The 12,741-nt window shown below is 35.8% G+C and overlaps 2 protein-coding genes across 2 annotated transcripts in view; both read right to left on the bottom strand.

Annotated features, from left to right (window-relative positions):
* Positions 1-3,074: 3,074 nt before the first annotated feature.
* Positions 3,075-8,549, bottom strand: LOC140970554 (succinate dehydrogenase [ubiquinone] flavoprotein subunit, mitochondrial). Its single transcript, XM_073432344.1, has 16 exons — positions 8,317-8,549; positions 7,771-7,938; positions 7,293-7,380; positions 6,740-6,886; positions 6,522-6,662; positions 6,151-6,236; positions 5,952-6,044; positions 5,771-5,834; positions 5,512-5,655; positions 4,791-4,978; positions 4,543-4,717; positions 4,293-4,463; positions 4,127-4,196; positions 3,912-4,032; positions 3,785-3,822; positions 3,075-3,494 (listed from the first exon to the last, which is right to left on the bottom strand). Exons 1-16 carry the CDS (start codon positions 8,416-8,418, stop codon positions 3,392-3,394), a joined length of 1,899 nt encoding a protein of 632 aa, XP_073288445.1. The 5' UTR covers positions 8,419-8,549; the 3' UTR covers positions 3,075-3,391.
* Positions 8,550-10,120: 1,571 nt separating this feature from the next.
* The window catches only part of LOC140970544 (cholesterol 22-monohydroxylase CYP90B51-like), a 4,932-nt gene continuing 2,311 nt past the window's right edge, over positions 10,121-12,741 (bottom strand). The window contains exons 6-8 of the mRNA XM_073432329.1: positions 12,357-12,435; positions 12,106-12,212; positions 10,121-10,702 (exon numbers count right to left, since the gene is read on the bottom strand). Coding sequence (XP_073288430.1) covers positions 10,430-10,702; positions 12,106-12,212; positions 12,357-12,435 — 459 coding nt within the window. The 3' untranslated portion in view covers positions 10,121-10,429. The remainder of the gene's footprint in view (positions 10,703-12,105; positions 12,213-12,356; positions 12,436-12,741) is intronic.

Below are 12,741 nucleotides of genomic sequence, written 5' to 3'. Positions count from 1 at the left end.
CTGTCAATACTCAATCTGGCAATGACAATATCGAGGAGTACAATATCAATATACCGATCAAGTCAATACTGGATATAATTAGAATTAAATCAAATTCTGTTTCGACAGCATAACTGCACAATCTCAATATACCCAACAATACAAATCAACAGATATCCGTTCTCGCAACTCATAATCAATAATAATACAAATCTGATATCAAATCTCAGTCAAATCAACTCTGACATTCATAACAATTCTATACGGTATCCGTTCTTCAATCCGGTTTCGATTATCCGATTTCTACTACGTCAAGAACACCATATATGAATCATATCTGATTCTGACAATACCATAATTTCAGATCATATCAAAACTTAAGAAAACTTATGTCCGGTTGAAGCCTGTGTCGATAGGAACACAGTACTGAAGTCGGATTTAAAATCAGACGGACGGATCTTTCGTAAATCACAAATCTACATTAGAAATGAAGGAAACCAACATCTTATATATCTCTTGCATGTTGATGATACGTTACATTAGAAAAGAAGGAAACCAACATCTTATATATCTCTTGCATGTTAATGATATGTGTCATTATTTTTTTCACACCTTTCTGCCCGAGTGCTCGACTTGTTACACACTGGCGCTCGGGCGGTCATTTTCTACCGCTCGGGCGCCAGACGTTCTGTCCAAAAAACCACCTGATGATGCACTGGCGCTCGGGCGGTCATTTTCTACCGCTCGGGCGCCAATAGTTCTGTCCAACAAATAACATAATCCTATACTTTGCCCAATCTAGTCTCGGAATGATCCATCTATAATCATGTTAATTCAAAAATCAATAATCTCATATTAATGGAATCAAAATCTCGGGCATTACAAGCTATACGTTCACACACATCGACATGACGATGGATCGTTCGTTGACACGCGATCACGCCTGATCCACGTAAGTTTATGAAATATCATTATTCACATTAACGTTTACATTAAGAATAATCGATATGATTCATTTTTTTATCAACATCACAGGAGGAGATGGAGCGCTACATGGCTGAGTCGATGACCCCTGTAGATGATGGATCAGAGCATGCTGTTCCCAGCCCGCGGTCGGTGAACAACATGTTCAAGAGTGTGGTTGGGGGGAAGAAGAAGGGGAGGATGTACGGGTGTGGGTCGATGGCCAGCACCTTATATCCAGATGAGATGGCTCCGGGTAGACGTGGTGGGTCATCGGGTGTCAGTCAGTCGTCTCAGTCCCAGTAGATGACAGACATGCAACAGACTCTAGACTCATCGTTACGCCGTAACGATGAACTTTACGAGAGGATGCAGGCAACAGAGGCGGAGAACGCCATGCTGAGAGATCGCATGGTGTCACTAGAAGAGCAGGTCCGAGTCTTAGTTGCAGGCATGTCACAGGGAGCTACTGCGCATACATCAGGCCGCACGCTGCTTGGACCAGGCACCTCTCACAGATCACGTGGCGCATCAGTTGCTTCTTCATCTCGTCCCCACAGATTATCACAAAGTTATGTTCCTCCGACGCAGGGGTACGGAGATGGAGATGACGACGATGACGAGACCCAGTCACCTGAGGATAGTTTTTTTTGATTTTTTTTACGACATTTGTACCAAACACTTTCATTAACCTTTGTAGATTAGTAATATGATTACATTTCTCAAATTTTGTTATTTTTTTTTCAATTGTACTGGACACAATATATTTTTATACATATTTAAGGGAAATTTAAAATAAAATAATAGAAATAGGCGACGGTTTTTCTTAAACCGTCGCTAAATATAGCGACGGTTGTATATTACACCGTCGCTTACTATAGCGACGGCTATGTCAAATTCCGTCGCTAAAGCGACGGTTTTTATATAACCGTCGCTTAGTATAGCGACGGTATTGTGATAAACACCGTCGCTACTATAAGCGACGGTTTAACTAAACCGTCGTTATATTAGCGATTGTTTGACAAACCGTTGCTAACTTAGCGACGGTCTTGTTCGACAAAACCATCGCTATAGTGTAACGGTTATTGAGAAACCGTCGCTGAGGGAAGGCGACGCGTCCTCCGGTTACGGATCACCAAACCGTCGCTAGCCGTGTTTTTTTTTTTTGTAGTGTAAGAGGGAACTTCAAAGTTACGTTGCTCTATTTCATGTGTGACCATTCCGTTCAATAACATTGCATTTCTGTGGGTTTCGGTCATCTTTCACCTAGAAGTTGACGTGGTACCGGACACATCAGCAATTTCCGGCATGACATCAACACTTATAATATATCATTGGCAACATCATGAGTACTCTACGAGAGTTTCTTATGGTCTATGGAAAGTACTGGAACTGATAATAAGAATAAATATTTTGATATGAAACAAAGAATTATAAACTATCTATTAAATTTTTATTAATTTTCTAAGAAAAAACTAATTAAGTAGGCACCAAAAAAACAATGGCCCCTGCTGTCGCGTAAAATAGCATTTTAATCCTCAGGTGTGTGCCGCATATTAATCATTCTTAAAAGGTGGTGGGAGAGTTGGCCTTTAACTAATCGGGCAATACTATTTCGTGCACGATGCATCTTTGTGAAATGGAAAATGTTTGATATACTATTAACGTTACACTAAACTGCATTTTGCATAATAAGTTACAAAAATATCATTGAATCCAATTAGATTTTTTTTATTCTTTATTGCCATTGAAAATGAAAAATATCATCATGTATGTCAATCTAAATATACATCCGATATGACTCTTATGAAATTCCCTTTAAAATCACTTTATTTCAGATTGTGAACCACATATATAATTGGATTTTTGCTATGAATTTCTAGTCTTGATAATCCATACGTTAATAGTTTGTCATTAGATATGAATCGTGATCGCCTATGATTACTTTGGCAACCTAATTAAAGTTTAAAAAAAATATTTTTTCCCGATGCAAGTGTTGATCTGAAATCGGTTGAAAGACCAGTAACGATTTAAAATGAAAAACTACTGCAATTCACAAGAAGTCTGAATCTTTTATTCAAGGGAGGAACATTGTTTGTTTATTTATTATTATTATTGCAACACGCAGAGGAGATTTGTTTTCAATTGGTAAATTATATGGAATTGCATGTCCGAAGTATTTAATATAGATACAGATCAATCTCCTGGATTTCTAAAAAGAATTAAGGAAAAACACAACGAATAAGCCCATTATTGGTCTGCATGTCAAGTTAATGGGACAAAAATAGAAAACATGTGAAACCACACTTAGCTTTGAGACTGAGGCTCACTTCATGCTGCAGCAGATCAGCGTGAGAGAAAACAAATACCAGAATCTCGTACTTTATTAATTTATTAAATTACATTATTATGCCGACTCTGTCGTGGGTGACAAAATCTTCACTGTGCTTCAGTACACTCGAGCTTTTGGTGGGAATGTTTCGATTTCATCGTCCAGTGTGTTCATGTGAACAGGCCTGTAGTCCAGTCGAACTTTCTCATTTTCCCAGTATCTGCAGACCAGAGAACAAGCTTTGTTAACGAGAATGGAAACAAAGCAACTTGTAGAATATGGCATACCATAAGCATCTGGAGATGAGGGGGTGGAATCTAAAATGAAATTCTCCGAATTTTATTACTAAGATTTTTAAATGGTATAAGTTTCCGTCCCCTCCCCCATAAAAGATTTCGCGTTTAGATCACTATGGTTTACATAGTTCATCAAGAAACCACAAAAATTTGAGGACTCTGTAGATAACCTAGAAAGTGCAGAAGAAACCCACATTAAGAGAAAGAACCTCACCCTAATGTATGTTTCATCCATTTCTCATCATCTCTTTTCTGCGAATTGGCACACAAGACTCAGTTATTCTAAAATGATGAAGAAAAGGGAAAGATAAATGCAGCAAAAGATTTAGATTAGAACTAACCGTAAAATCCTCACGTGCATGCGCTCCTCTACTTTCTTTCCTGGCTTCAGCAGAGTGCATGGTGATGCATGCATTGATTAAAAGGTTTTCCAACTCAATTGTCTCTATTAAGTCCGAGTTCCTAAAAAGGTTAACAAAACCGGACGTGTAAAACATCAACACACTAGTGTCCGTTACAACATGCAATATAGGCATATTCTCAAAAATTAATGTACCATATCAAGCTTCTGTCCTTCAATTTCACATCATGAAAACTCTCCCATGCCTTATCGATCAACTGACAACCTGGAACAGACAAATTTAAGCAACGAGAAAGAGGAGTTCAATGTTCTTTGTATTTGGGATTGCACGTGCGTGAAACTGTTGGGAGATCTTGGATACCTTCCTCCAGTGTTTCCTGAGTCCGAAACACAGCAGCGTTGTTTTGCATTATCCGCTGCATGTTCAGCCGAATTTTTGAGGTTGGGATGGAGCCATTTGAATTTCTAAGTTTGTCTAGCCATGCAATTGTCTTCTGTCCTGCGTCGTTTTCTAGTGGGCTTTGTTTCTCTCCTACAACATTGAATGCATCTCAATATTATAATCCTGGAGCACAACCAATCGACCCATAGATCAATGAAAGTCTGGGCACCTGGCCTGTGGATCTCTGCAACCCTGTTTGCACAAGCCCGGCCAAAAACCACAATGTCCAGGAGTGAATTTGCTCCAAGTCGATTGGCCCCATGCACTGATGCACAGGCAGCTTCCCCAGCAGCAAATAGTCCAGGAACCACAGCATCAGGATCATCACCTTTGATGGTAACAACCTATAAGACACCAAAAAAATTATACAAAAAGTTCCATACTCTTGATCAGTTATTCAATGTGCTTCAATTGTACCTCTCCATGGTGATTCGTTGGGACTCCCCCCATATTATAGTGGACGGTGGGTAAAACAGGAATTGGCTCCTTCGTAACATCTACGCCAGCAAAAATAGCAGCAGTTTCGGAAATACCAGGAAGTCTCTCCTTAAGGACCTCAGGAGGTAAGTGATTCAAGTGGAGGTAGATGTGATCTTTCAAGGGTCCTATTTAGAGCAAGGTCTTATGTATCAGAACATATAATGGAGGTATATGGAATTCAAGGAGTATAAAATCACACTTCCGAAATCATAAGGAATGTGCAGTAAAATAAAATAGTCTCCAATAGAAGCACCCAGAGGAAAATTGTGCATGCAATTGTAGTACAATTTTGTTTAATCAGCAATCGCAGGGTCAGAGGTGGCCAGCAGTCTTCAAAACAGAAAACGATCTATAAATTTGTATAATGACTTGTAAGGTTGATAGACTTCAACAGGGACTTTAGCACCTAGGCTTTCAATTGATAACCTGTACAAGATCATTTTGTCTTTCTTGTCTAGTATACTGTATAAATAAAACTCATTGTGCAATTTCAGAATGGAAATTGCATCCTCTAGATAGAAGAAAAAGTACTTGTAGTTATCATTGAAAACCTGAAGCAAACCATTTGAGAATGTAATCTAACACAGATATGAAATTGTTATCCTGGTATACATTAAAAGCATTTAACCAGATCTTCTGCATAATAACAATAACATACCAACACCACGCCCTTCTCTGATCTCCATAGTCATAGATCTTGATACAACATCTCTAGATGCAAGATCCTTGGCTGTTGGTGCATAACGTTCCATGAATCTCTCACCTTCACTATTCCTAAGTATACCGCCTTCGCCTCGGGATCCTGACCACCGTATGGACAAGGTAAATGACTAAACTTTGAAACGTGAGGACAGAAATAATCTGTGCTTGATACAATGGAAGGATTATATTTCAGACAAAAGTAACAACATATGAACCTTCAGTGATGAGGCACCCAGCACCATATATACCAGTAGGGTGAAACTGAACAAATTCAAGATCCTGCAAGCGAAAATCCATACCTATAGTAGTTAGAGATAACATTAATTTTTTCACATGAAGCTCCATTTCATTATCCTTCACACCAGGATGGCATCCATAACAAACATTTATACAGACCTCAAGAGGCAATCCCGCGCGTGAAACCATAGCATTGCCATCTCCAGTGCAAGTGTGAGCAGAAGTTGCAGAGAAGTATGCTCTGCCATAACCCTGAAAGGAATACAATAAAAATATTTCTCGGGTGGAATAATAAATATCATAAAAAGCATTTATTATGTATAACAATAATGATAAATATGCTTCCACGAAGATGTACCCCAGTAGCAAGGATTGTGGAGGCAGCACGGAACCGGTGTAAGGTCCCATCCTCCATATTTAAGGCAATAACACCCTGGCAGCTACCTGATATACATAAAATTAGAAGCCATGAAGTTACGGACACAATAAATAAAGAACTGAGTGTTCATGTTGATTTGTTCAAATAGGATCAGAAGAAATTTAGAGGGAACTAGGTCATGTTATTGTATTAAATTAAATAAAAAATTCTTGGAATAATTCAATGCATACACAATATAACAGACACAGAATAGCCCTAGGTGGCATGGGATGGGTAAGAAAGAAGGAAACGAGCAATTAATAAAATTAATGGACTAGAGACACATGTAGAAGGAAAACTGGGAAACCTACCATCTTTGCTGATGAGTAAATCAAGGGCAAAATACTCCACAAAAAATTGGGTATTATGCTTCATAGCCTGGCCATATAGTGTATGCAACAAAGCATGGCCAGTTCGATCAGCAGCACAAGCACAACGATATGCTTGTCCACCTAAATAAAATAGAGATTGCATTACTGGAAGAAAATAAAATCCTTTACTTTGTTTCAGCTGTAGTTTTCTATCATACCTTTCCCAAAATTCAAGCTTTGACCACCAAATGCCCGTTGATATATTTTACCATCCTCGGTGCGGGAGAAAGGCAAGCCATAGTTCTCAAGCTCTATAACTGCTTTTGGTGCTTCCCTACACATGTACTGAATAGCATCCTGATCGCCTAGAGAAACATAATAGCATTTGTGTAAAGATAAATAACGCATTGGGTCCTGGGTTCATGTCAAACCGAATGTCCATGCATATTAAAAAGACATTGAAATTATTATTCATCTTGCACCTCTTATGAAATATTCATCTTGCACCTCTTATGAAATTTTGGTTCCTTTCAAACAAGAATTAAAGATATAACGAAGGAAAAACTAATTATTCATCTATCAGATTCTCTTCCAAACAAGACCCTTGCCTTCCTTTTCCTTTTGACTTATTCCAGTCTAGGATGGTTTCAAGTATGGTTATATCACTGTAGACCATCGTTTCTACACTCTTCTCATAAACAATGACGCAGACATAAAAAATTGTTCTGGAGTAAAGCAAGTCGAAGAATAAGTAATGTGAAGAAACCGTACCCAGCCAATCGCTTCCCTTTACTGTATCATACATGTGCCATCTCCAATCATCCTCTGTCATATTTCCCAATGCAGCGTTTATACCGCCCTACACAAAATTCAGATAAACATATATTAGAATCACAAAAGACGAAGGGCATAAAAGCTTGTCCTTTGTTCTCACGATAGCATAACACTGTCAAAGAAATCTGTATTGTGAATGAGATCAACACTTCTTAGAAGCAAAGTAAACAATTCAACAATTTACAAAGCATCATGCATGCCAGGACAAAAAAAATAAAACAATAACATTCCTAGGTCTCGAACTAACAACAGTAAAAAGTAGACTTCTCTTTTGTATTACTCTATGGCAAACATAAACAAAAGACACCATCAAAAGAGAAGGATTGGAAAGAAAATATTTTTAGGCTGGAAAAGTAACATTGGCTTCAATATACATAATACAGGTCGAATTTCAAATCGAGCCAAAATACAGTACCTGAGCGGCAACTGTGTGGGAACGAGTAGGGAAAAGCTTGGTAATGCAAGCTGTATTGAATCCATGCTCAGATAACCCTATTGCTGCCCTCAGCCCCGCACCTCCTGCACCCACCACCACCGCATCATAGGTGTGATCCACCACTGTATAGGATGGCCCCCCATCTTTCTGTTTAAAAAATAACCTACGAAGTCAATAAAAATAACACAACAAAAGGAAGATCTATAACACACCAATCCGACCAACCCAATGAACTGAAACTCGGAATCCACCTAAAGTAAAAGAATAAGCTCCATCTCGAACTCACAGATTGCAAAAATCAATTTTTCTTCACGAAAAATAAGCATCAATCAGAAATGTTCTAAAACAATCAAGCACCAATTGAATACCTCCCCAAAATTAATCAGATACGAGCTGACCAATAAACTACTATCGCAATCATTGCTTTCTCAAAATTTGTTTCTATCACCAATCTGAAGTAAGGACATCAAGCCAAAATAGACAGAGCAAGCAATCGAATTCGAGAAAGGTGATGAGAAAACGTACCGAATGCGTGGAAAAGAGACGGCGGGCTCGGGCTGAGGCCGCGGAGGTAGAGGTGGATCCCCGAGAGGGAATGCGGAGGCCACGGGACAAGCACCGCCACATCGCCGTTCAATTCCGGTTGCTGTATGTATCTATCTACTTTATCAATCAATGGATTGATAGGTTTCAATGTTCCAACAAAATTCGTAATCGAGATCTATCGACTGTCACTAAAACAGGAGAAGAATGAACAAATGTATTATGAATTAATTATATTGCCAAAAATGACCTTGGCTTAACATATATTAATTATTTTATTTAAATTTTTACTCGGATAAATAAATTTTTATCATTAAAAAAATTCAATTTGTTTAAAATAATAATAAATCTTTAACACAGTTGCCTCTTATCAATTTGATTTTTGAAAATTTATGTATCAACCAATAATTAATTAAAAAAACCATTAAATTTTCGTTATCGCTTGGATTCGATCCATGTCTTTTTTTATTGAGAAATGTTTATGCGACTATATCACATGCGGATGGCAAAATAGTCACAATTTATTTTTGGGATGGAATTATGGGAGAAGGATAAAATTTTAATCAGTCACATAATTTTTTATTTAAAATATATATTTATTTGATTTGTAGTTAATTTTCCAGACTTTTTTTTGGTTCCCCTTTAGGCTTTCCAGCCCACGACTTTTGATAAGAGCCTTACACGTGTTGGGCCATAGAGGTAATTCATGTGGCCAAGTATTGACCGCTATTAGAATTGGGCTAAGTAGCCAAGCCCAATAAGGTTCAAATTGAGGGATAATAGGGGTCCAATTCTTTGAATAATAACCCAAATTGTATCTAAATCTAAAAAATTACAAGTTTACTTAATAAACAATTAACATTTATTTATAAACAAAAACTCTTCTCATTAGTTAAATTTTTTTTGAAGGATCTCTGACTCAGTCCAATGAAAAATCTTATTTTTTATGATAAATTATAAGTTTCATGTTATGTATGGATCAAGTTGACTCGTCTCACAAGATATAACTCTGTATTTATGTGGAGGATGTGGAGTACAAAATACAATTGTAAACAAAAGATATCTTGAATGAAAAACAATATATTTTTAGAATAAATTTGCTCTGCTTGAACAATTAGTTTAGTTAATAATCAATCTTTTTCAATATTCTTAATTTGAATACTATCTCTTAACATGTTTTGCACAAAAATGTACTTAATTCTGAAAAATATTATACGAAAAAGACTCGTTTATAAATTATACGCATACAAGATGTGGACAAGATTGCTCATTTGTAAATTATACGCATCCAAGGCCTTAGTGGACGAGAAGAATTGTTTGGGTGGGCCTAAATATTCACTCTCGGAGGATAAGAAATCAATTCTTCCCATTCTGACCAAGAGATTTTTTTTTTATACTACACTGTAATAATAAGTGATTTTTTCATCGTTTTGACGTTTATTTTTTTGGTTGAAATTTCATATCTCGCAATAAATATTGGTTCTATACGTATCTTCATCAAATTTTCTTTTTAAAAGTTTTTCATTTGTCATATATGTGTATATCTAATTTATCATGTTGATATTGAAAGGGTAAATTCTAAAAACTTATAAAAAAAATAATAATATTAGCAAGAATAAATTATAGATATCTTATACTCATTCGTTATCTTTCAATTTATAATTATCTCTTCATATGCCCCTGTACGTGTCGTGTATCAATCGATAACTAGATAAAATCAACATTAGGATATGAATAAACATCAAGTATTGTTACATCGCGTAATAATGTTTGCTTCACATCTACGACTCGACTCATGAAAATTAAAAAACACAAACTCCATTCATAAAAATTGATTAAAATAATTTACAAATCAGGGAAGAAGAAGAAGAAAAAAGCTAATTAAACTTGATGATGGTTGGAACATATGTGGTCCTAATATTAATATACACACATTAATGTATCTCTACGTGTTTCTTCCATGATCAATTCCTCATGTGAGCCCAAAAGTGAAGCCGAAAGAACCGTTTGAAAATCTAAGAGAAACCTCACTTTCGGCATACAAAATCCTCATCCATCTATCCACCCCCACACACTCAAACACAGATGAATCATTCTATTCTTCCTTTGATCTTTCGTTTTCTGGGGAAAAAGGGAGGTGTTGGACTCTTATTGGTAGGCCTTTGGGGAAATCGACGAATGGGAAAGCGACGGCATGGTCCGGCTCGGCTAAGATCCATTGAAATCTGAGGACTAGATGGTGGATGAATAAGGCCATTTGTAACTTGGACAGTTCGGAGCCCGCACACAGGCGTGGTCCTCCACCAAATGGCATGAATGAGTTATTCATTGTGGTGCTTGAGTTCGATAATTCTCCCCTGGGATCACTCTGTCACACAAATTCAATAACAATGTAATCGAAAATATATATGGTTTCTGTTCGTCAACTGAGAGACACTGATATATATCTATAAAATCAAATGAAGATGGCGACTTTTACATTCATTTTAGGGAAGAAAAAAAAATGAGACTTGTGATTTTACGACAAGAAATCATCATTGGAAAAACAAAATTTAACTTTCTATAATCTTATATTTAATTTATTAAAAAATAGTTACACGTTATCCGAGACTCGGTAATATCAAGATTAACTAGAAAAAGAAATGGAAAGAGTAATTAATCTTAGACTAATGATGGCTTTATTTGGTCATTTACAAATAACTTTGTTAGAAAAATGAGAAATAAAATGGGTTAAGAGTTGGATCCTAGCAAAATGAGGGCTCACTCGACAGGGAAAAGCGCACGTGCAACCCCACAATCCACATGGCGCCTTTTAATTATCAGTCTCCCCCCACACGCACGTGTGGGAGTCAATGATTGTCTTTAAGCTTCAACCTCTGCGATTTGCTAAAAATAGTATTATTATTTTATTTTTATTAGTATTTGATCAATAAATGTATCAGGACGTCCAGTGGCACAATCTCCATCCCTTCGTTTTTTTTTTAAAAAAAAAATCCTAAAAGTAAGACGAAGTATCGAGTTCAAGACCTCAAATTATAAAAAAAACCTCAACCCTGAACATAAATATAAATATAAATAAATATAAAGTAGATTATATCGGTATTTTAGAGAGATAATTTGTTTTTAATAATCTATATTTGTTAAAATCGTAATGTATATAAAATTATGAGGTATTTTAAAAATGGTTTCATTACCTTTGGAAGAAGCTATCCCAAATCAACGGCTTTGATGAAACTCTTATCCGTTTATTTATTCACAAAAGTAAAACAAGAAGAAGAAAAAGAAGTAATTATCAACGTTGGTCAATCTCCATTATTTGGATTGGCACCACATACTTTTATTCCAAATGCAAATTTGTATCTTATTTCCTATATTTGTCCATTTGTATAGGTACAAATCTAAAAATGACTAAGAAAATCCATCTATATCAGTGTTACGTACACGCGATGTATGTTGTATTTATTTTTTTGTGTTTGATAATTTTTGTGTAAAAAAATATTATTTTACGAGAATATGATACTTATAAAATAGTGATTAAATAAGATTTACTGAGATAGTTCGATAAGTTGGAAAAAAAATAGAGAGACAGTGAAAACTTACTAATAAACTCACACAAACAAAATTAGCTAACAAATATTATGAGGTTAAACTGTAAAAAAAAACTTTAGTGTCACGTTGACATACCAAAGTTAATTAACNTATATATTGTCAAACATAATAAATCACAGACGCATATATAGAATAAAAAATGGATTATTTCGAATAACAAACCTGCCATCTCCATGGATTGAAGTGCCAAGGTTGGTCAAAAACTGAGGGATCTAAATGCACAGCAGCAATCACAGGCAATACCTTCCACCCACATGGAATGTCATAACCTTTTCAAATATCACCAGAAAAAATAATAAATTTAATTAAATGTAAAAAAAAGTGAGACAATATATTTTATATGTTAAAAATAAAATAATATTGGGTTTTTTAAAAGAAATAAATAATAATAATCGACAAGAAAATACTCTTGCCTTGGTAGCGAACATCTTTCAGGGCTTTTCTGTGTAAGAATCTTACAACGTTTCCAAGTCTCAATGTTTCGCTTATAACCTGAAATATTTGTAATACAAACATAAATCATCAGGGGTGAGCCATTCATTGAATCTATCCTCATTATATTATCTGAATAACATATATCTAACAAGTCATAATTATTTTCGTAAAGATTTTTATGTGAATTCTACGTATGAGAATATTTGGATGTGATTTTAAGATAATACTCTTAGTCTTGCATATCATCGAACATGATGAAGTAGTAGTGTATAAAGTTATACATAATTTGTATTTCCAAGCATTATTTTTTTGGGAAATGTTTAAATTTCATGGAAAGTTATTAAAAATCTATAATCAATATAT

Source organism: Primulina huaijiensis, unplaced genomic scaffold (assembly GCF_012295235.1).
Source record: "Primulina huaijiensis isolate GDHJ02 unplaced genomic scaffold, ASM1229523v2 scaffold7585_ERROPOS129901, whole genome shotgun sequence".
Lineage (NCBI taxonomy): Eukaryota > Viridiplantae > Streptophyta > Magnoliopsida > Lamiales > Gesneriaceae > Primulina > Primulina huaijiensis.
The sequence above is the reverse complement of the archived record's forward strand: the minus strand, read 5'-3'. Positions and strand labels throughout refer to the sequence as shown.

Excerpts from the sequence above, each read along its gene's own strand:
- LOC140970554 (XM_073432344.1), bottom strand. The coding sequence starts at position 8,418 with ATGTGGCGGTGCTTGTCCCGTGGCCTCCGCATTCCCTCTCGGGGATCC. Across the intron at positions 4,979-5,511 it reads CAGAGAAGGGCGTGGTGTTG|GACCCTTGAAAGATCACATC; the intron begins GTATGTTATTGT and ends TGCTCTAAATAG. Across the intron at positions 4,033-4,126 it reads AAGGACAGAAGCTTGATATG|GAACTCGGACTTAATAGAGA; the intron begins GTACATTAATTT and ends TAACCTTTTTAG.